Consider the following 25276-nt stretch of genomic DNA (forward strand, 5'->3'; position numbering starts at 1 on the left):
AACTGCACACAATAGATGTTAAGCAAACGATTTAATGTAATGAGAGCTTTACAAAAGAAAACAGCAGCCACATATATCTTGTGGAAAAAAAAGAACATGAAGTGCATAGAACACAATTAATACTATGGATGTGTCAACAGTTCCTCAAAATTAACATGAAGTTTACATTCTGTTAGGGCTCACTATTCAGGGTAGTTAAACATAACAAAACAAAAGACAACCGCTGCTTGCCTGACCAATTAATAGATAACAAGATACCCGAGCTTGCGGCATTTAGCTTAACACAGAAAGTGATCTTATATGCATACATCACATTAAGTTCTATGAACAGACAGTTAGTAGTTCTGTAAAGAAAAATGGATCCGAAGCAGCAGTTTAGCAGAAAGTGAGGATGGGTACAGAAAAGAGAAGTTACACAACACAAGACTTCCAGACTCTCAAGGGAATTCATAAATTTTCTGCCAGACAGAGATTTATTGCCCATTTACAAAGAACAAATGGTAATTACAAGACAAATATAGTAATTAAACATACAAGTTCTGGACTTGTACAAAGACACTAATTTCTTGTGGTTGAGATGCATTGTTAAAAACAACAGTGCTAGCTGAAGGGACCATTGCCAAGATGCAATGTAACCTCCCGCAGTTACAAGGGGACGTGACTGAACAGGTAAGACACAGATTCACCATTGTGTGTTCTTCGAATTGCCTCAGCCAGGATCATGGAAATGTCAATAAACTGAAAGAAAAAAAAAAAAAAAATCAAGAAGATAATTTTTATGGGATACCAAGAACGATCAACTATACAGTTTATAAACACATATACAAACATTCAATTTATGATTGTGCTTTCTTACCCCTTCTAGGAATTAAAATAACATTAAAGCATTAGGTACTTAACATATAAGAACTGCATTAATACAAAGTACAAACTCAAAAAATTCAACAAGAAAGCATCGAATCAGATTGCTGCATAGGCATACTGCTGAAGAATTCTGGCATGGAGCATGCTGTCAAAAAGAAATTATTCTAACCATCAGATGGCAGTGTCTACTTGACACAAATACAGTTTAAGGGAAGCACACCTTTTAAGTGCTTGACTTGTTTCAATAAATACCAAATACATTTTAAGCTTTTTAAAATTCAATGTTGCATTACAAAAAAAAAAAATATCTTTTATAACTTCTTCTACACTGTAGGAAACTCCAAAAGGGACACATGACTTCCCAGAACAATCTCATGTAAAAGCTACTGATGCAAGTCAGCTTTGTATTCTCAGTTTGTTTTTTAAAAAAAAAAAAAAGTCATTATTATGTCAACATTGTCATCTTGAGCATTTTCATTAGTGTATTTTAAAAAAAAAAAAAAAAAAAAGAAGTCGTCACCTAAGGTTTCTGTGGCATCCACAACAAGAAAACTAACTTAAGATATTGTTTGATACTGTATGATTAATATTGATTAAAAAAACACCCCAGTTTTAAGTTTGCCACTTTCAGTCAGGCATACTCAAATCTGTTGCAAATACCAAATATCTTGCAACATATTGTGCTACCTGAATCTCCTTTGACATGTTTTAGCAAGATGTGCTGCAAACAACAAAGCTGCACAAGAACATTATTTTCTTCTCAAGGCACAAATTCTAGCATCAGTGAACAGTAAAATACAAATCCAGAGTTTAAACAGATGACACAAACCCGCCACTGTACCTGGATTTTTGGGCAGTGTTTCATTTTCTCTTCTTGGGGGATTGTATTAGTTACCACAACAGCCTCAAACGGTGCATTATTAATCCGAGAAATAGCAGGACCAGAAAAGATGCCATGAGTAAGAATGGCATAAACTTTAGTAGCTCCAGCAGATATTAACCTGTAGAAAACAAAGGAAAAGTATGCTGTGATGCATGGTTGCATACATGGCTATAGACGGAGCCAGGTAGAAATCTCTAAAATACATTTTACACATAAATTCCTCCTGGAAGCTAAAGAAAGATACAAATATCTACAAAATAATCCAGAACTCTTTCAGGTTATATGAATAAGTCTCACAAAAAAGTAACAAATAACTGCTAATGAAATAAAAATGTTCTTCTCGGTAGCAGCGATACTAATCTAAAATGCTGCACTTTTGACCACATCAGCACAACATACAATTGAATTCCAGTACATGCTCTCTAAATGAGGCAAAAATGAAGTAGGTTGGATGGCAGTATTCACAACTCTATTGTGCCTCCATTATTGTCCACCTTTATTTTCATTTGAAATTCAAACACTTTTGCTCAGAAAGTGTTTCTGAGGAAGAAGAAATGTTAATGATTTAAAGCCTAGCTTACTGCAAGGTTGGGGGAAGACACGCTGCTGATCCAAGCACGCAGTGAAATGATGCAGCATAGGACGGGAAAAAAAAAAAAAAAGTATAAAGCAAAGAACTAGAACACCTTGTGAATGAGTCAGAATCTCTTAATTTGGTTTTGACACTCAGCTATGTCCTAGACACTTTTCTAGTCTTACAAAGGGAGGCCCTGAAGAGTGGTGTTTTATCAAATCATAGCATAAGCACAGTAAGATAGGAAAAAAAGACAAAAACCACAGAAACAACATCTCATTTTGAATGACTTAACAGAATCAAAGTTTTCCGGTCATTCTCAGCATTATATTTAGTAGCTGCAGCCTACAAGGAGAACGCACAGGGGGAGCGTGTACTGAAGTTTGTACTTAAACAAGTCGATCTGCTATATCTGGAAACACATTTCTTAGTTCATCTGCTTGAAATCCATCTAGGTTGCTGAGATAAGAGGCCTAAAGTATTTTGGTGTGCAAGTCTAATTAAGCACAAAGTACATCTCACCTAGATTTGGCATTAATGAAAAGCAGTACTTCATACCAAGAAGAGGATATAAGGCAGAATTACTCCAGCAAAAGCATCTTTCTTATAAACACTGCAGAAACATTGATGGTTTCTGATGGTTTTAGACTTTCCTTTATAGAAATCTACTGTAGGTAAATAGCGAGTTGGAGGCTGTTCTCTTCTCCCAAGTAACAAGCAATAGGACGGGAAGAAACAGCCTCAAATTGTGCCAGGGAAGTTTAGATCAGATATTAGGAAAAAGTTCTTCACCAAAAAGGTTGTCAAGCAAGGGAACAGAATGCCCAGGAAAGTGTTTGAGTCACCATCCCTGGGAGTATTTAAAAGATGTGTAGTTGTGGCACTTCAGGACATGGTTTAGTGTTGGACTTGGCAGTGTTAGGTTAAGAGTCGGACTTGATGATCTTAAAGGTCTTTTCCAACCTAAATGATTCTGTGATTCAAAATAGAGTCAGACAGGAAGTACCACATGGACCCTTTTTGGATACAAGAGTATTTGATACTCTCATAGTGTCTACAAATATAATGGACAGGAATATAAATTCAAAATGCTCTTAACTGAGACATAGTAGCTTTAGAAAGGTTTACATCCAAGAGTAGCAATGCTACAGTAAATGTTCAGCAACATCAATTTAAAATATTCCCCTGTCTTGCTCCTCAGCAGTTCCTTCCTGCTTTCAGTGCGCGCTATTTACAGTCATATGGGGGTGGGCTTTGCTATGAACAATACCAAAATACAAGATCTTCAAATGGAAGATTTTAAACCTCAAGTTTTAAATCCAAGTTTAGATTGCAGCCCTTGACCTCCTTAGCCAGAGTTGGTAGCACATATTTGGATATGAATGGAGCACTTCAGTATTACTTAACTGTAATACCTCAAATTTGTTCTTAATGAATTTCAGTTCATTTCTTCAATTTGTCAACATGATTTGGAAGCTAGAGTTACTGCTGTACATCTTGAGTTGTGAAGATACAGCCATAGGAAGAATTAATCCTTTGAGGAATCAGCAGGTTTTTTAAAAGGCTACAGACATTACCAAGTTTAGTGCAGTCAACAACACCAACTTCTGTGGAAAAAAAGAACCAACCAACATACTGCTACCCTGAAACATATCAGCATAAAGCCAGCTGCAAAAACATAAAGTAATCCTTTCTACTTAGCACTGCTAAGGCCTCAGTTAAGAGAGTGGGTCTACATTCACGTGCTCCACTTCAAGAAGTGGACCAACTGGAAAGAACCTGGAGGGCATGAACAACAGAGCAGAAGTCTAGAAACCATGCGGAAGAACTGAACAAACTGAAGTTACTTAGTCTAGGGGGGAGTGAGAACACTCTTCAACTAACTTCCTGACAAAAGACAGGAAAACTTATTCTTACCTTCACAGATGAAAAGGACAAGTAATTTTAGACTAAAAATGTACGTTAGAGATTAATATTAAACACACATTGAAACACCAGGGAGAAAATACTTCCCAATATTAAATCTAGTAAAGCTTTGTGAAATATTGTCTAAGGACAGTGGAAAGGCTCCAACGATGAGGTTTAAGAGGAGAATGATTTTCTAACTGCCATTCTGCCTTGGAACTGAAAAATACACTAGATGGTCCAAGTCCCTTCCAAGTTATATGACTTTTTATTTATTCCTCTTTCTAAATACTGATAATATATCTCTGCAAATATTTGCTCAATTCCACATTCTAAAGAAGGACACAGTTTGATCACGGGACTGTGACTCAAAGATCAGAGTGACTTCATGCTACAGAGGTCAGGTTGGGTTATAAGCACGCAGGACACAGCAACTGCATTCATCAGCTATCTGCAGGTTACAGCACAGGAAGACAGAGGGCCAGTTAATAATAATACTTACTTGTCTGCTGCATGACATATTGTGCCACATGTGTCAGCCATATCATCAACAAGAATTGCTACTCTGTCTTTCACATCACCAACCAAGACCATTCTGTCCACTTCATTTGCCTTCTTTCTCTCCTTATGAATGAGAGCAAATTCCACATTCAGTCTGTCAGCAATTGAAGTAACCCTGTTACAGGACGAAACACAACACATTTAGAACACTATTTTAAAAGAACAGAGGCATGCACGTGTATTTTTCATAAAACACAGGTTTACGTTTCATTACTTTCAAATTACTGCAGCACAAACTTTTGCTAGTAATGAGACAGGTCAGAAACAAGCTTAATTCACTGCTAATAGATACAACCAGAGAGTCTTAAGCTATACTCCAGAAACAGGGGTGTTTTTTTTTAATTGAATTAACTTTTTTTTTTCCCCTGTCATTAAGTGCTTGGCCTTGAAAAAATTTCAGCAATTCACAAGCTTTTATTAAGCTGCTGCAATACCTAGTCACACTAGATAATTTAAAGTAGAGGTAGCCTCAATTCTAAGCCTACAGCAGCACGCACTTTAACATCCTAACTGATAATACCACTGCAGGAATGTGAAAACAAACCAATGGAAAAAACCAAACAAGTTAATAGTGATTAATAATTCTTTAGCAGTACTTGACTAGTCATCAAGTAGCTTACTTCATTAGCAATTCCCTTAGCAATACATCTGCTTGACAAAGATCTTTTAAAACTATTCAGAGTGACCTCTGGTGGCCAGACAAACCTCCAATAACAAGCTTAATTTGTTACAGACTTCTGATTGCTTTTTTCAGGTTTGGGTTTGTTTGTTTTTTTTATATATATATACCAGAGCTGGTAGGTATAAAGACACAGGAACAAACATCTTTCCTATGCTGGTTCAATCTTGTAGTCTGTCTTTTAGAATATGTTTAGAATGTTGTTAACAAGGTTATTAAATGCACAGTTAATAGAGAATACAGTTTTGTTTCTTTACCACTTAGATATGAAGGATTTGTTAGTTACTGCATTTCAACAGCTGGTTGATAAACAAAAACCCCAAATGTTTTGGCATTTTTTGTGAATAATAGTATCATTTCATAGCGAGTCTCAATACCTCAGAGGCGTTAAGATATGAATAGAATTTGCATGCCTTATTTCAGTCACAAAAATTAATAAGCTGGGAAAAAAAAAAGCCAGTGATAAGCAAAAAAAAAGGTCAGACATTTGAAAGAAGTGCAAGAGCATGTTTGTTTTGTTTTTTTTTTTTAATTTCTTTAACATTTAGAGATACAAATTTTAAAGACAAACTGTCCTCACATTCTACTCACTTTTCATTAACCCAAGTATTATTTTTAAGGTCTACAGGTTTTAAATGGAAAGGCCAAACCATTTTCTTTACATTATATTACTGGAGGTGAAGGAGAACCTGTGAAAAGCAACATCTTTCCTACTGCAACTGCTTGGTTGCATTACAACAGAAAGGTATCAAAAATAAGCTGTACCTACCTATAGTGGTCCTCAAGAAATAAACTCTCATGATCAACTTTATCATATACAAATATTTGGGGGGGGGGGGGGGAAATGCTGTCTTCTGACTTGAATGCTAAACAAAGGCTGTATTTTGTTTAAAAACAAAAAATAACCAAACCAAAACCAACTGTGAAAACAACAGTATTTAGATAGGAACAAGCAAATTTAATTGACTGAGTCATCTGAATTTTAGCATGCTTTCTATAGTTTATATTCTTCAGATCTTTAACTTGATTAATCTACACAGAAACAACTATTGAGTTATAATCAGTCTTATTTCCCTATTAATTATTGGAACATGAACACTCACAACAGACACAAGGACTTAAATTAAAATCAAATTATGACAGTCTTTCACATTTTTCCCCATACTACCTTCCAAACATTTAAATTGCTGTGGGCTTACAGGGTTCTTACTTCATTTGTCTTTGTTCCTATTGAATTTTGTAGCAGCACCTCAACGGCATGCTTTGCTTTATCACCTTTCCAGTCAGCGTGTTTCTGAGCTTTTACATTAGTTTATACTCAATAGATAGCAAATATAAGTCTGCTAAATGAGTATCACATGCTGCAAAGCAAATGAAGAAACACTCCAATGAACTACCTTTTCTATTTTCACCTTTTGCCACTGAAAACAAAACTTCACTCCCTTTTTTCCAGTATTTACAGTGCACAACTTTGGGTCAACGGGTTTACAGCTGGAATGCAATAACATAAAGAAAAAAGAAACACGACTCAAGCAAGCTCTTACCTAAATGCCAGCAGGTACAGGCCATATGCTTTGACAGAGAAGGGAAACTTAGGCAATTCCAGAGCGAAGCAGGAAGAGGTGCAGCAACTGGACTAAAGAAGCAAGCAGCAGGAAAAATCTCTTCCCTCCTGCGGAGGGATTCAGCTAATGAGGCCATATCCAGGGAGAGAGAAAAAGATATCCTTTAGAGTATAGAAAGCTCCTGGATGTTTTCAAGCATGAACAACACTGAAAGAACTATTCTGTTTTTACAATGCAGTTGGATTCATCAGTGTCATACCCTGTATCTTGCACAATTCATAGAGGAAAAAAGAAGACTAGACAAACTAGTTCATTAACCACTAACTATATGAAAAAACAACAGTTTTAGGCTTGTATAGTACCTTTTTGCACCACCTGCATCAGGTGAGACTATGATACAGTTTCTCCACTCCAAAATGTTCTCTTTAATCCACTGCAGCACTGCAGGTTCTGCGTACAGGTTATCTACTGGAATGTCAAAGAAACCCTAAGCCAAAAGAGAAAAAGAGTTTCATCAATGTGTTGCCTGGAACAAAGACACAAGGAAAGAATCAAGCTTTTCATACATGGTAGAAATTTATTAGTATTTTACACTAGCCTAATTATGCCCTCTGATATTCATATCAAATGCAGCAGAAGTTGGGCAAATGTTAAGGTCTCTAAAAATCTCACCCAAGAGTAGTGACATAAAAAACGTCTGTTCTCAAATGATATAAAATTCAGAAGAGATCACCTTCAGGCACTCCAGTAAATTCATGCTTATGAAAAGCTCTCAAAAAAATAATGCAGTGAGTAATACTCAACTTCCATAAATTTCAACTGTCTGACACTAACAGTAATATTTCAATATGGGGAAGATTCAGATTAGTATTGCTTGAGCAACAGAAACCGAATCTTTCTGGTTTTGTAATGACAAGAAATCCGTGTTAGACCACACATGAAACTGCTTTCTATTTGCATGACAGTCATCTAGCGTAATAGGAAATTCCGATTAAACAGCATACCAGAAACGGAATAGAAGGTATTTTCTAGAAAAAACAAGGTATCTTGTAAAGAGGTATACATGAAAATGACGAATTATGACTGCTCTGAGTAAAGAGTTTTGTGATTTGCTGGATTCAGCAGTAAGCCAGCTAAGGGTTGCCAGCCCCCATCTCCACTTCTCTTAAGAGAATATTGTCCCCTTGGCTGTAACAACAAAACTCTACCTAGGGCAATACTATAATCTCTGACCTGGCCAAGATTAAAAGAACTTGCCGCAAACCAGTATATTTGATATTCTGGGTGTTCTTACACTAGACTGGGCAAATTCCACAGAAGACTCCAATGCACAAGTGTTCAAAGTCAAAATCACCCCATAAAATCAACGCCAGTCTCTTTCAAAAAGATAATTTAATTAGAAACTGGTAGTGAGACTTTCTCTGAACCCTGAGAATTATTACACTTCTGTACATAGCCTTTCAAAACAGTGAGAAAAAAACCCACAGAATTAATATCAGTTCAGTAAAGCCCCTAGTCACAGTTAGTAAAAACTGATAGTTACCTGGATCTGAGAAGCATGCAAGTCCATGGTGATGATGTGGTCAGCCCCTGCAACTGACAACATGTTGGCAACAAGTTTTGCAGAGATTGGAGCACGACTCTGAGGAATGAAGCACAAGTGTTTAAATTTTAAGAAGATTTCAACTAGATGCAAGGAGTCAGAAAATTAGCTACTTCTCTTGATTTTTTCCTTTAGAATATTTGGAATCTAGATACAAAGAGCTCCGGAACTTTAGCCAAACTAGCCTGTCAATAGCTAATCTTGCTACTAGGGTTTTGAAACTCAGCAAAACATTTAGGAATATCTAAATCAGTTTGCACAGTCTGCCTCATCATGCATTGTGGTAATTAGGCTAACTGACAAGCAGATAAAATTGGGATATAATTTTCCAGTTCTTCTATTTAAAACTTTCTGCTATAGAAAAGCTAACTGAAAGACAGACAATCTCCATTTCTCTAAGCCACTACCCTACATTAACATCCAACTCTCAAGCAGCTATCCTGTTCTAAAAAACATTGCCAAAAACACAGATTAAAGGCAGAGTGAACCTGACTTTTGAAAACCAAAGTTATGATCAAGCATATCTTCATGATACAGTATAGCTTGTAACAGATCCATGTTGGCAGGGATCTTCTACCCTGGCCTATTTATTTATTCTTTTTTGCTAATTCAGGCTTAATTGTTGGGTGCAATTAAGAGTCTAGAATTCCCAAAAGGGATAGAGGGGCTGGGGAAAAAAAAAACCAAACAAAAAAACCAGAAGCATAGAGAACAAAAGAAGAGTAAAAATCTATCTAATTAGAAAAGTTAACGCCAATGTCAAGAGCTTTTTAAAAGTGACAAGGATGCAGAACAAACAGCAATATAAAAAAAGAGAAGATGGAAAATAGCGACTGGAAGGTACCTTGAGCAATGCCAAAGTTTTTTCAGATTTTTTTAACGTCTGAAAAAAAAGCTATGTCACCCTAGACAGCTTTCTCTGTAACAGAAATACTAAACAAAACCTCCTGTTTTCTTTTTGTGAATCTTTAAATAAGGCTAATAGCTGGCAATAACATTAGCATGAAGGCAGAACTTCAATTCAGAGATTCCATTCCGTCAGAGAGACTTTTGGGGGCACAGCATTCTCTCCTGCACAGTTTTTTATCAAACAGCCTCATTTAGCCTCCTAGGAAACCCCACTCCCTCCACCTCCATACGCACAATTACAGAGTATCTCTGCTCTCCTTCCTGGTGCTTAAGGGCATAACCTAAAATAAGCCGAAGCACTGCCGCTTTAACCTGGATGCTTTTCTGTCTGTGTCATATCAAGGAGCCAGTGTTCTGCTCAAAACTTTCACTAATATAGGTGGAAATTTGGCATTCCTCTGTTTTAACCTGCATATTGTTAGCATACTTCCAGAAAAGAAACTGAGATATTGCAGTTTTTCTTATGGCTGGATCAAGTTTATCAACGTCATTACATAAATTCTTCATTTTGAAAACCATCCCTCTTGGTTTTAGTGGTGATGTTCTATGAAATACAGTTTGGTCTGTATAAGATACACAGAAGATATATGCAACAGCTATCACTTCCCTAGATCTCTGCAATTCAAAAGCATATAACTTCCATAAGAATTTGCTATCATTAGCACTTCAGCACAGATGATTTTCCGATTACTGAGGACTATGCTGCTCCTCATTTAAGGCCAGTTCTGTAAGGTCCGAGTTGGCCAAAGCTTTCTGTATATTTCTATTATTAATAGTAAACTTTTGGTTAATGCCATTCAAATTCCTGATCACTTCAGCTCATCTCTGCAGTACAAACTGACAGTTTTAAGCTGGGCTTCAATTCTCAAACCTTTGGCAACATCTAATAAAACAAAACTACTCTTTTGACTCTACCACAATGTTCTCTTATCAGCTCTTTGCAAAGATCTGGTTTGATGCTACAGTAAGCTGGACTAACAGGTGATACTGAAACCAGAGGCTGGCTCCGCTGCTTGTCCCATCCCTTCTTCCCAGGCTATACACTTCCGTCAATTCCCTTGTGCTGCACACCGGGACTTGTCTGAACACACAGCAGCCAGATGAGGCAGCTAAATGAAAGAGAAGGGAAAAGAAGGTGGCAAACCAGGACCACCCCTTCTGGCAGAAACAAATAAGTAGTTCAGGCTAGCTGCTAAAGGCAGATTACATTCTTCCCAGAACATGGTTTGCTATTTCCACTCCATTCAGCATACTGAATTTTGCTTTTATTTTTTTCCATTTCTGTTCAATGTGCATACCACTTAGCTTGTCTCATGTATCAATACCATGAGTATCACCATCACAAGAAAAACACCAACCAACCCAAAATACTTTCCTGCATCAAATACTAATGTATACGTTACCAGTTGGTACTTCTTTCAGCTGCTGGCCTTGCAGGCTGCCTTCCCAGAAGGAAGAACTTGCAGGTTTTACCACTAGGTAACTTGTTTTAGCAGACATGCACACATCACAGATTGCCTACGTGTTGGTGAACAGAGGGTCTTGGAAGGAAAGATAGCCAGACACCAATACCTGTTTCTCAAGAACGGGCTAATAGGAGATTAAGACAAACGAAGTTTGAAGCTATCTGACAGTTTCCTTTACACAAAATTGTGCATTAAAGAAAACACACATGACATGTTCAAAAGTATTTAAGATTTGATTGCTTGCATAGAAAATAAAGTTTTGTGCTACAATATGATCCAAATGGAAGATTATTTGAAAAATCAAAGAGAGTATATTCATGGGAACCTCAGATAACCTGGCCTCATTATTCAGAAACTTGGATGACAAAGGTAGATGAGAACTCAAGATTGTCTTTATCTTGGAGTTTGTAAGGTTTGCTTCTGATCAGAGAGGCAAGAACAGAAAGAAATCCACAGTATTCATTGTTCCATTCTTTGACAGAATTTGAGATTAGTTTCAGAATTATTAGTGTGAAACGCAACATTACATTATGTACAGAAACTAAATTGAAAAAAAAGAAATCACTATGGTTTTAGTTCCTAAGCAAATTCCCTGCTTAAGTGTAACACGTTATATAAAAGATTTCTTCCTTTGTGATGCATTACAAATTTATTCACAATTCTTAAAGTTACCAGTGGCAGGGGGGAATCCAAAAAGCTAATATAAAAAACCTTACAAGAGTAATTATGCAAAGGACACATAGCTGAAAGTATAAGCTATCCATCAAGATTAAAGCTCAGTTGTCTTTAAGCATCTTATTATATGGCCTTGCTAAACAATGCATCACATGCATACTGCACAAAAAAAAAAATCCAAGAAATTCCAAAGATTTATAACTGGAACTTTCACTTCCAAGAAAGCCAGTTGTAAACTGTATGGATACTGAATGTTCACTAATGTATCACCTAAATTTATCGTTTCAAAAGTGAGATACGCTTTGAAACTTCAGAAGTTGACAGCCGTTATCTTGAATGTCCATATTAATTTTTAACTGAAAGCTATGAGTTTTCTAGTAGCAAATTATTCCACAGGAATACTGTCACGGCCTAGGTGAAACACAACTGAAATCAAGAAGTGAAACTGAAAACATTCCCAGTTATACATAATGTAACCCAGTAAGTTTCACCATTTAAGGCCATATTAATGGAAATGCATAGCGTTAGATTAAAAAAAAAAAAGGATACCTACCCAACGCTCCACGGACCCCTTCTACAAATCAAAAAAACAAAGTTACATGAGCTGTAAAACACCAAACTCACCTGTCACTCTACTTCTAACTTATCTCAAAGGCATCTCTCCAGCATCCTATATGAATGTGTCCTGCCCACTTCTTGGAAAGTTAGTATAATTAGAGGATGCATAAATGCAGCAGTGGCCAAAGCACAAATACACCTGAGCTAATTTTAAATTAGTTAGTTTGTGTATCAGAAGTATTCTAGTTTACGGCAGAGCTTGACTGCGACTAAATTAATTTAACAACTTTTCTACTATTCTCAGCAGGCCTTTTTTTTTTTTTTAAACATCTGTTTCTCATGTAAGGCTAGTCCAGGTTTAATGCTAAAATTTCCAGAGTAGATTACCTACACAGGCCTTGTTCAGAATATGATTTTTTTATTGCAAGGTGGTTTCCTTAAATAAATAAATGAAGAGCGCTTTCATTGTTCTCAGCAATCATAACTGCAACAGAAGCATGAAGAATAAAGGGTTATTTCAAGCAGTGAGAACTCAGTCTATTTAGCTCTTTATGGATTAAAGTCAATAACTTAAATTCAAACTGGAAAAGAGCATCTAGCTAGTGAAGATTATACTGCTTCAGTTCATAGTCAAGAAAACTACAGCAGTTTCTTTCACCAGAGCAAGGAAAATCTGTGTACAATCATAGAAAGAAAATGGCTGGCACTTTGGTGACACTTCAGACAGCACAAAGCTCGTGCACTCCACATGGGTCAAAGACCAAGTGATGTGATGCAATCCAACAGTGGGAAGAAAGATCTCCCCGTCAATAAGCTGCCCGATGTTGACAGCTATATTATAGCTTATTTTGCAACATGGAGGTCAACTACCAAGGTTAATTTCCAAAGATGGCAAACATTTTCTCAATTGCAAAACTGAGGTTTAAAAAAAAAAAAAAAAAAAAAAAAAAGAGAGAAAGAAAAAAAAAGAAATGGCTTGCCTAGAATTGTAGGAGAACTCAGTGCCACCCAGAGAACAGTCTGGAACAATGCTCAAAATCTATTAATCTAAACTACTTTCTTAGGCTATCCATCTTCAGATGGCATTTCCAAAACACAACATGCTCCTGGGTGGCATGATAGGCCACCACACTGTGGGTTTTAAGCGTCTCTTGGAAGTCTGCCACACGGGTTTTGGGTACCCTTGACAAGGCATAACCTAGATGCATGGAAAACTTGGCACCATACTCATGCTTTTCTCACACCAAAACCTTACAGGATGGTCCAGCAGAGTATTCCAATATGAATTTGGGCATCAAAACCTAGTGAGATGCTTTCCTTCCCTTTCAATACAGTGTTTATCGCTCCCCTTTCAAGCTCTTTTGATAAAAAGAAGTCTTTCAGCTTTCCTGATTGCAGGAGAGCATTATTCAGTACAAAAGACACAAAAATGAAGTTCCAAAAGATGTAGGCAAAGGATAGGGAGCTAATATTTAACTCCTGAGTTCCGTTTTTGCAAGTATAACAGTAGGTCTTCATAATATTAGTATGGTGTTAGAGAGCTTGCACTTAAAGAATGACTGTACTAGAAAATAACTTTTTGTATTTAGTTCTGTTCTCAGACATAACAGGCTGAGCATTACATATTTTGTAATATCTACTATTATTTTTTAGCTGCTGCATTACTTCTCAGTTCTGCTATGTTTTATATTAAAGAAGGTAAAGAACAATAGAAGCCTTTCAGGACGGTTTTCTTGATGCCCAAAGTGAAAGGGGGGAGGGCAGTCCATTTATGAGAAGTATCAGAGAGGGGCAATTTTCCAAAAAGACAACCATTGCAATCCAATCTTAAAAGCCAAATTCACATTTATTCTTGTTAGTTTTTTTCAAGTGAGTTTAGGTAAAAGTAACATTCACATAATATAATAGAGGTTTTTGATATATATATATAGTAAAGCCAGGAAAGTTTAGTTCCATTTTTTTAAAAATCAAACTCATTTGTCACAAAGAGTTTGTTACTGTGTTATCAACTTGGCTGAACTGGTATATTTATCAGTTATCAAATTCAAGAAAAGGTCCCTAAGATCAGAAGAGTATTTATGGGGTTTCCATACAATTTTTGGTCTGCATGAATAATAATAATTACAGATATAAAACCTTTTTTTTTTTTTTAAATGTCTTGCAGCATAAAATAATGCTTTTATTAATTAAGGTTATGCATTGCAGATTTACTCAGTTCCTTCCATTTGTCTCTCTGTTTAACCATGTAGGGTAAAACCCACCTACATAATGGTTACTTCACTTCAAATTTAGGATTTAATTACATGCAATTAAAATGTTTAAAAGGGGGTACTCACTTCATAGATAGAGTTTTAAAAAAAAGCAGCTATAAAAAGCAGGAAAACAGTCCCATAAGGTGAGATTTGCTAGCAGAGTACTCAGCAATATACCACACACAGGATGTACCTTCTTTTTCAAATTGAAGGCATGTCAATTATGTTTTGACAAGCAAAAAATAATTTCTTGTCTCACTTCATTCACCTATAGATGATATAACTGAACATTTTACCAAGAAAGAATAAAAAAAAAGTGCAAATCTTTCAAATCACTTAGATGTTTATGAAAATAATTTTCATCTCCAAAAATTTCAAGTGACCAAGCTGAAAAAAAAGCCTTCCATAATTACACAGTTCTTACCTACCTTGTCTTTCTTATCTTGCCTGGCGTATGGAAAACATGGAATTACGGCAGTCACTCTGGAGGATGATGCAATCTTGCAAGCATTGATCATGATGAGCAGTTCCATTAAGTTGTCGTTTATTTCACCACAGCCACTCTGGATGATATACACATCTTCTCCTCTCACACTTTCACCAATCTCTACACTGAAAGAGCAGGAGATGACCATTTAAACACTTGAATTACTGGAAAAGCATTATTAAAGAATACAAAAACCAGTTTTGTTTTAACAAACTTCCATAGGTTTATCCCCATTTAGACTAAGATTTTTTTACAGCGATTTGGATAACTGTCCTCTTGATACAAAGCCTATTTCAATGTAAGCCAGTCTAAAATTTACTTCAGCCTAAATATGGTCTTTGTAAGGTTAGCACCAACCAACACATAATTATGGCTATAGCGCTGATGCAGCTGACATTGTTATTAAAGTTGATACTGCTTTTTGTGGTTTAGTCTATGTATTCTGTGTCCTTGCAATCTCCCAAGATGACCATTTAAAGAATAACTTAGATGTTATGTACAGAAACAACAGAGACAACTTCAGAACATTAAATACTACCTGCATCAAAATACTTCCTTAGAAAGGACAATTATTTTTCTATGATAATTGTTACTAAATTTGAGAAACTACTGCATTTTAGAAGAGACAAGTATCAAACCACACCCCAAAAGCAGACATCTGGTTAAAATCTACACCATTTTTTTAAGATTAATTTACACTTATGTCCAAGTAAAGTATTTCCTTAAAAAAATAAAATCTTACAGAAAAGCTAAGAGAGCTGCTCATCAACAGCTCACCACACGTCAACAACTTGCACATTACATGAGTTGTTTGGTGTAACTCTGCTTACATACTTTGGTTGCGTATCATAGTATCTAAGACTTATTTTATTCTTCTACGGATTTCAAGGCAAATTCTGGCACTGATCACTGCTCACACCACAGAATTCAAGAATTAAATAGAGCTTATAAATAAACAGGGAAATTAAATTAAATTAGTTGAATGTGGATTCTTTTTCAATTCTAGACCCAAGCAAGAGAAATCTACCGTTAAACCACACTAACTTTTCACACCTGTTACTCCAAAACTCACACATAAAAGCAGTAGACTAACCTTCATTTTTCTCAGAATCCATGCACAATGTACAAGAAATAATGAGGCGTTCCTAAATAATGAGGAGATCAGACCTTTCAAACCCATGCTCTACTAAGTTAGTCTTAATTATTAAATGCTAAAATATCCTGGGCCCTTATTTAAAAGGTTGCATCTTTACCCAAGATACAAATAAGAAAAAGCTTCCAGCAGGAAACCATCCAAATGGCCCAGATGTGGGTAGAATATTTTCTCTGATGGGTCCTTCAACGCTGAGGCTTGTTCTAGCGAAACACAGCCCAAACAACTTTTGTTTATCAGCTTTCAGGCTGCTGTGTAAGACTCATTAGCTTTCTGTAGCTACAAAACACAGAAAGGAATTTACTGCTTAAAAACATCTTAATGATATGCAAACATTTGATTTATTACCATTGAGATAGTTGAGTCCATGCTCTCAGCTCCCCTATTTGACTCCTCTGCGGTCCCAAACAAGCTATAAAAAAAGATCCTGTCTTAATTTTTCTCCCTAACTGAACTGAAAGCATTTTTTACCCAAGAATGCTAGTAGCAGGATTTCTTAAGGTCAAAAGAGAGCAAACCAGCTAGCAAACACCAGCACCTCCATAAGGACAGAGGTGGTCAGGGACAGCACAATCTGCAGATACGTCAGTGTTAATCCAGGAAGCCTTTTGGAGGCTTTCATCATGGCACAAAGACACAATTTTTTGTTCATAAAACTGTTACTTCCCTGACCAAAATTTTTGATCCACAGAATAGCGCTGTTCAGAGAAAACTGTTTTGATCAAAATATTTTTAGTTTGTTTTCCTGTTTGGAGATAAGAGTTTGGGTCAAAATAACTTAAGTTCAGCAAGACACTAAGCATATTCCATAATTGGAGGAACTAGTCAGACTTAACTATAAGTTAAGTCAAAAAACTACCAAAACCAGAGTTCCACTTCCCAGAAGAATAAATAAAACCAAATAAAGCAAGCAAGAAACCTGTCATTGCTTCTGAACACAGAAATCCAGCTTTGAGTAAAGCATCTACCCACTACTATATGGATGCAGCCTCAGTCATCATTATAGATTCATGGTTGTTATTATGAGGGCTCTGAAAAAAGATAATTGCCCCTTGACGTGGCACTTACACAGACCTGCTTAATAACAAGTGTTGTTGCATACCACATCTTTGGAATAGGTTCAAACACCACCACCACCACCTGCAAAAGCCCTATGGCACCTCTTTAAACCCAATACTGTGGAGTTACACTACAGTTCTGAAAATTAACCTAGGAGCCATTACAACGAAGAAAGTAGAAAAAGACTGAGAAGAAAACTCTGTCAATTTTCAGGGGAGAATGTTATTGGAGTGACAAGGGGGGCAGAATAAGAATTTATTACTTGGGGAAAAAAAATGTAACCACATCTTTCATAGATACATTATGTAACAGGAAAAAAACTGCTGAATGACAAAAATAGATGATCTTAATGTTCATCATATACACAAAGAACACTGAATTATAACACTCGGAGTTGTTTTGCTCCTTTAGAAAAACAGTACTTTCTAAGCACTCTGCTAACAAATAATAGGTTTCAGAAGATCAGGGAATATACTTTGATATAAATATAGATCTGGTTAACACAATGGACCTGAAGTGATGCTTCTTCCATTGCCATTAACTGCTATATTTTCAATGACCTTGGGCTAGCAATAACTTTTTCATCTTGTAAACAACTTAGAAAACAAAAATGCTGCTACTTTCTCTCTTGGAGCATTTGAACTTTTGGTTACGCTTTTCAGGCCAGAATGAATGACATACTTACTTGGCACACAGAAATGTGAATGTATAGTGTATAGAAATACCTCTTCTAGTGGACACATAAGTTATGGGAAGACTAAAATAAATCAAGCTTAAATTAATACTTGCATAGCACTCAGGAGTAACCCAGTTAAAGGTGCCAGAGAATAGCATAATGTGATTCTTGCACAAAGATCTTCTCCCAGTCAACTGGAGACAGCTGTGCAACAGATCAGTATCTGTTGTTTGCCTTCTTATAGATTGCTATTAAGAGGTATTATGTAGACTCAACCAACAGACACACAGCTGCCTATTTTACCTTCATCAAGCTGCACAGTAAAAGACAACCAGTCATTGTGTTGCAACTATACCATCAGACGTAGCCTGGACTAACCACATTAGGGTTTTTTTTTGCGTGTGTTTTTATTTTTGTTGGTTTTGGGGGGGTGTCGGTAGTTTGGGGTTTTTTGTTTGGGACTTTTTTTTTTTGCCTGCTTTGGTTTGTGTGTTTTACACATTCCATTATAAACAGGCAAACAATAAGAGACTATAAACTCTAGTATCAGATACCTGAAGCATTGTATTGCCAATATCTATTGGACAACATTAAGCTAACAGCAGTCAAACTTTGTGACAGTTATCTTATTAACAGTACTACTGAATTCAATTTAGACCACCTATATCATGACCTAATTAACTGTTTGGGGGGCTGTTTAAACAATTTCAATAGCGAGGACACAGAGGAAGGACACAAGAACAAGCTCTTGCCTCAAGATTACAAGATCTGTTTGTTTTATGCAATTAAATCAAATTCGGCTATTTGGTAACACTCAGTTTAAATAAACTTCTTGTTCAAGAAGAGTCAACAGAACCTGTACATTAAAAGCCCTGACATCACACAATTGTGTTTTAAAGTAAAAATTATAGAAATTAATACCCCACAAAAGTAATTAACTATTTGAGACAGTTGCTTGGAATCCACAAGCACAAGGCTCTAGCTGGGAAAGATAGGCATAATTCAGGACATGAAGAAAAACAAGTTTGAGTGTTGGTATCTGCCTTCATCTTGCAAAGGCTGATTTGAGAGTTCAATTTAATAAGTAGAAACTTTTGGATAGACTAATAACCATGAATTAAGAATAAGGCTCAAAACCCACTTGTTACAAACATATTTAAATGGCTGAAGCATCCATTAAGCAAAACTCAAAATCAGGAGTAACAGCAGGCTGAGCTCCTTCTGAGATAGATTTATAGTACACTCCCAACAGAACTTAGAGCGATGGGAATTTTGAATTTATACATCCTAACTAAAAAAAAAACAGTTGTGGGGAAGCAGAGGAATAAGTATGGAGAGCCAGACTAAAACGGTAAATAATATAAACCTGTAACCAGGATCCTGTTCAAATCATGCACTTAAAATGGCTCTAAGTACCTTTTTAAATAATTACAACAGATTAAGTTTCCAGCCATGCTTACAATAAGTAAGATTTCTCAGGCAATTTACGTGCCAACAAAGTAGATATGTTCTTCAGGCACTTTTAATAACCAGAGAAGAGGCCAAAATTTAAAGGTTAGAGTCCTCATACAGTGTGCAAAAAGAATCAATATCTCGGAAGTGACAAAAAAAATCCACATGCTGAATTTGCAATTCATTGAAAGCCAACCAATGGAAAGCACTACACAGAGAGGTGTGTTTGACCTCTTACCTTTGGGAACGCATTTTACAGCATAAAGTCTTTTAATGCAAGACCTCCAACTTAACTGGGCAAATATTTTGACTGCCATGATGTTATATAACAGAGTAGGTACCAGAAAAGCCCAAAGCAACAATAAAAATGCCAGAGTTGGTTTTAAGTCTATAGGTATCCCATAACTCCTGGCACTCATGATCTTCCCTCAACTCCAGGCTCTTCCACTTTGATTAACAGCTCCAAGACCAACCCCCACCTAGATCTTCATGGACAACTGCCTTGTCCTAATGGTGGGCACTGGCATGGTGAGTACCACAAGACGGGAAATATCTTCTTCACCTCCACTCTGGCACACAACCTGTCACAGCAAGAGAAAAACCACCTTCACTTGAGCAGCTCTGGGTTGAGCCACATGCAGTCCAAAAGGAACCCTCAGAAATTTAGAAACAAAGGTCTAACAAGCCTAAGCATGTGCAAAGAATCTTCAAAGGCTGAATGCCAAACACTACAGCTGACATGTGGGATTGTCAGCCATTATTTATATGGGTCATTTTTTGTTTTTAAATTTCAAGCATTTAGCATCTAGTTAAAGATGCGCACTGTATACAGCAAGGTCAATAAAGTGGAAGTCTCAAACCAAAAACTTTGAAGGGCGCCTACAAGAAAGCAAGCTGGAGAGGGACTTTTTACAAGGACACATAATGATGGGATGAGGGGTAATGGCTTCAAACTGGAAGAGGCTAGATTTAGGTTAGTTATTAGGAAGAAATTTTTCACTCTAAGGGTGGTGAGGCACTGGAACAAGTTGCCCAAGGAAGTTGTCAATGCCCTATCCTTGGAAGTGTTCAAGGCCAGGCTGGATGGAGCAGCCTGATCTAGTGGGAGGTGTCCCTGCTCATGGCGAGGGGATTGGAACTAGATGGTCTTTAAGGTCCCTTCCAACCTAAACCGTTCTATGATTTTTGGACCTTTTAAGATTCAGAGCAATGAACAATGTGATAAATGGCCATATTTGCTGCATCTTCGATTCCCTATATAAACAAAACCTACACAACATGCAATCTGGAAACAATTTTTATCTAACTCAACCAAGCTGATAAAATGTTTCTCCAGCCTCCCCTTTCTCATGACAGCATAAGCAAGCAGGGAGCGAGGGGAACAGCCACCACTGCTGATGCAGGCAGAGCACAGCCCTGGTTGCAAATCACACTCTCAGTGGCTGAGTGGTATGAAGAGACACTTCACATCCCAGCACATCCCTAATCCCTACCACCTTCATCTGATTTAACACCAGCTTATCATCTCAGCTTTCTTACTCCACGATTAGCGGTCTGCAAACACCATAACCATTTACTCCAGTGAGGGTGATACAGCTCATGGCCCCCACAGCAGCTGAGCCCAAAGGAACCAGGGTACAGGAGATGTAGCAAGGTCATGTCTCAGATGAGACAACTGCAGTAGAAGAGCTGGAGGACGCTGAAGGGAAGGTGGGAGAGAAATGTTACAGTCCTGTGCTGAATTGCGCATCCCTGGTATTTAGCAATGATATGAAAGTTTCCAGGTTTGATCCTGATTTTTTTCAATTATTTACTTCATAGAACAAATGGTTTTCATTACCCTACTTCGTGTGAAATACAGACTCACATCCATCCTTGTAAGAATTTTCCACGGAAACATCAGCTATTTTTTTTCCTGTCTTCCCAGATTAAATTTCAGTCCAAGTCCTTTCAGTTAAGTCCTTCCTCATGGGTCAGTCGAGAAGATCTGCAAGAAGATTCACTTCAGCCAGTGAATCTGACAGGAATAAGCAAAGAAGCTCACGGAAATGGGCAGGAGCACTAACTACTTTCTCTGGGAGAGATGTGTGTAAGAGGATGTCATCTATGACTCCAGTTTCTCCATTTTGAGAGTAACAAGTATTTCAGGGACAGAGTTAAAATAAACAGTCTTTAGAGAAGCAAACATACCATATATTGTAGGAAAATATATTTAGTTAAGTGATGTATATTCAATGATTTTTTTTTTTTTGTCAGCTGACTCACCAAAAGTACCTGCACTGGGATTTAATTGTGTATCAACTATAATTAAATGCCACCTCAATGTATTTGGAGACAATTTTGTGAAAAACTTCAGAGCATTTAACATATGTATGCTTCTGCTACATGTCTGTCAAACAGAGTTTCACAATGCTGAGGCTGCAACAGCCATGCCTGTTTAAGGACTTCAATTCCTTTCCTCTTCCTCCAGCCTGCCAAACTCTGCTGATGACGGTTGCTTGTTGGGTTTGAAGATGATAAACCAACTGAGCCCCCACTGCAGTCCTGACATTTTGCCAGATAAGTGAGAAGGTGGTGCCACCCAAGCTCCTACCGCAACACTGTGGCTGGCACTTAATTGACACACAAACTTTGAATACTAAACAGAGTTATCTTCTACAACCAGGTATTATCGAGGAGCTCTCTCACTGCTTTAGGTTGGGTTGCTTGACTTTGGTAGTCAGCTGAAGGAAAACATTTCCATACAATTGAGATGGAAGGAGCAAAAAAAAATGGAGCAGTGGTTGAGTCTACCAGCAATTTCCCTCTCTTTTCTAGCATACACATTACGTTTCTCAGTTACAGACCTGCAAGAATACTGAATGCCAGTATCCAGAGAACTGAGATATTGCTAGATATGCTAGTCTCAGCATAAATTAAGAAAAGAAGCCTTTCCCCTTTTAAAGGTCCTGGAGTTGGGAGTGTACCTGCCCATTTAGCCACAGTGCCGGACCACCAGTCATGGTCGTATCCCTGGCTAACCTCAGGGTACAGCTTTAGTTCCTCAAACCCACTTACATGTGCTAAGGATTGGGACTGAGACCTAAAGCCTGTCTGAGTTGAAATATAATGCAAAATGTTTAATGACTCTTCCCTCCACTATATTCTGCAAGGCAGACTAACTGCAGTTCTCAAGTAAAGGCTTGCCACCTAGGACCCTCTGGCAAGGATTTAAGCCTGGGGCTGCATGCATTTATTGACTTACATGTAATTTACATTGAAGTTTAAGAAACTACAGCAAACAGAAAACCAGACTTTTTAACAAAAGGTGAATCTTCTCTGCAACTTGCTAACTTAACAGATCTGACAAAGCAAGAGTTCGTTGACCGTCAGGCCCAGGCTTATCTGTTTGCACAGGGGTTTGCCCGAATGCCATTGGGAAGGTTTAAGGTTCTTTGAGCATTTTAGCACTCGGATTCTAGTATTCTGCAATATTGAAAATGTATTTTGTAATTTTGTTTATAAATTTAAAAAAGCAACAAAAAGAAGGGGAAAAAAAAAGGCTGTGCTGGATTATCTGTATATAGGAAGAAACTTTGCTATGCAGACAGACTGAAAATCCAGGTGCCTCAGGAACGGACCACTACAGCATAAACATCTTAACTTTAGCTGTAGTTTAATTTCAAATACATTATTGAGGAATTTTCTTATTACTACTGCTGATTTTTTTTAAGAACATCAGTCTACAAAACTGGAAGGCCAACATCCTAAAATAAGTCATTAAGGATATTGAAAAGATTACCCACTTAAAACATTATATAGTGGGTAAAAACTATACTTGCTGAAAGGGAAACATGAACTTCACTTTAGAATCTCAAAAGTATGAAGTTGTAATAAAAAGGAAAACAGAACCAAACACTTAAGGATTTATAGTGTTAAGGCATTTTAAGTTCAGGGAAAAAAAGAAAGGAAGAAAAAAAAAAAGACAATGCCAGACTCACAGTGTTACAGCAGAAGCAGCCAGAAATAACGTTTAGATTAGATACATACCTCATATCTATACCACAATACATCCCTACTTGCCTAAGAAAATTAACTGGCACTGCTAGATTAGCCAAACCACTGACATGCTGCAGTCACCACTACCTACTTGTTTAATGACAGAGGCCAATACTGCACACCTGGAAAAATAGGTGGAATGATAGAGTAGAAATTATTGTATCCTGAAGCCTAGAATTAACTTACCTCATAAAATAAATATGCAAAATTTGGAGATAAGTTTCTACCTTGGGTGAAATCCAAATCAATTAACCTCTGCTTAAAATGTAGCAAAGAGGAGAACTAAAGGTAAGTGTCTCCGGAGAATAAACATTTTAAAAAATAGACATAAGTTAGCAAGAAAGTCATGCAACCAAACACACAAATTAAGTTTTATCATGCAGAAAAGAGATCAAAGAGCAAAAAAGTGAGTATGGGGCTGGAAAGACTTGAGAGAAGATTTAAACCTTCGTTTAATCAGGAATCAATAGAAGAATAAACACCAATAGAAGAGGGTTTATAGTAATGCCAGTGAGCATAACTAGAACAAGAGCAATTAAACTGAGAATGCAAAAACATAGACAGAATAGAAGGACAAGCTTTGAGAGAGCAATTTTAGAATACACCATGGTAATCTTTCAAAGGAAGCAATGAAAACACGCTTGTTCAGGAGATTCAGAACAAGAACAGATAAAAACAAACATACAATAACCTCAGAGGATAGCCAGCAGTTGGGAACTTGTGTTTTGGAACCAGCTGGTATACACCTACAAAGAAAAACAGCTCATGGGAGCTCATACACCTATATAGAAAATATAGGTGTATATTTCATACACCTATATAGAAAAGCATCTGCACAGTCTTACCAGCTCATGGGATGATCATACATACAGCTGTCACCTCAATTTAAAACTCTTCATTAAAAATGAGTAAATAAAACACATGGGTCAGGAAGCTAAGATGAGAAACTAGCTAAGAGAGGCAATATTGGTAGAAAAAGCCCTGGCAAGTGCATTCTCAGAGAGTGGAGGTGAGCAAGCTATCCTGATGGTTTCACGCAGGATTTTTTTCACTGTTATCAGAGTCACCCTCTGCATTTGGCTGGCCAGGAACCTAACACACCTGCGCTTTCAGTAGTAGGCCAGGGTCATCATACCAACTGTATTATCCTCATGCAGGACCAAGAGTCTGGGGCTAAGGAGGGGAGCCACGCAGGAACTGTGACTGGTGTCACACACACACAGCTGGCTGCTGACGCAAAATAAAGACCATAAAATAAAGTGTGATTTGACACAGGCTCTTTTTCAAGCATCTGATCCATCGTCACCATCCTGTTCTCACATCCACTCACATACAGACCTACTTACAAAAGCGGTATAATATACCATAACTCATAAAATCAAGACGATTTCATCTCTAGGGAGATAAAGCTGCTGAACCATTTCATTAACTATCTGCAAAGGGTGAGATGAACTTCAGGCTGCAGACAGGACAGTTCCACCCTCACCCCACAGGAGGATGCTCTTCACCTGCTCAGGGGGACGTTGCCACCCCCTTCTCGGGCGCCAGAGCTGCCCAGGGCATCGCTCCCTACCGGCGACAGCCCGAGGGACCGGGGACAGGTCCGCTGTGGCTCTTGTGCCCCGCCAGGCCCTTTCTGCCACCAGCGGGAGGGGAAGGGAGGACATCCATGACCGGGCGTGGGGAGGGGGAGCTGCCCCTACCCGCCCTGCTCCACCCCACCCCACCTACCTGGTCTCCTGGTTGCTGAACTTCTTGGTGACCACCTTGCCCAGCTCCAGCCCGAGCCGGTCCGCCACCCGCTGGGACAGGTCGTGGTGGGAGCTGCCGCTGAAGAGCACGATGTTCGGCATGGCGGGACGGAGACCGGGGCGGCGATGGCGGGGGACGGGGCAGGGGGACACGAAAGAGACCGCG

At 37.8% G+C, this 25276-nt stretch overlaps 1 protein-coding gene across 2 annotated transcripts; it reads right to left on the reverse strand.

Annotated features, from left to right (window-relative positions):
- Positions 1 to 14: 14 nt before the first annotated feature.
- PRPS2 (phosphoribosyl pyrophosphate synthetase 2) lies at positions 15 to 25276 on the reverse strand. 2 transcript variants are annotated; one of them, XM_074606421.1, is made up of 8 exons: positions 25091 to 25276; positions 14923 to 15106; positions 12238 to 12258; positions 8575 to 8673; positions 7394 to 7518; positions 4729 to 4902; positions 1706 to 1865; positions 15 to 738 (listed from the first exon to the last, which is right to left on the reverse strand). In XM_074606421.1, exons 1-8 carry the CDS (start codon positions 25210 to 25212, stop codon positions 646 to 648), a joined length of 978 nt encoding a protein of 325 aa, XP_074462522.1. In that variant the 5' UTR covers positions 25213 to 25276; the 3' UTR covers positions 15 to 645. The 2 variants fall into 2 exon arrangements, with proteins under 2 accessions (XP_074462522.1, XP_074462531.1); XM_074606430.1 differs by lacking the exon at positions 12238 to 12258.

The sequence above is a fragment of the Larus michahellis genome, chromosome 1, assembly GCF_964199755.1.
Source record: "Larus michahellis chromosome 1, bLarMic1.1, whole genome shotgun sequence".
NCBI lineage: Eukaryota > Metazoa > Chordata > Aves > Charadriiformes > Laridae > Larus > Larus michahellis.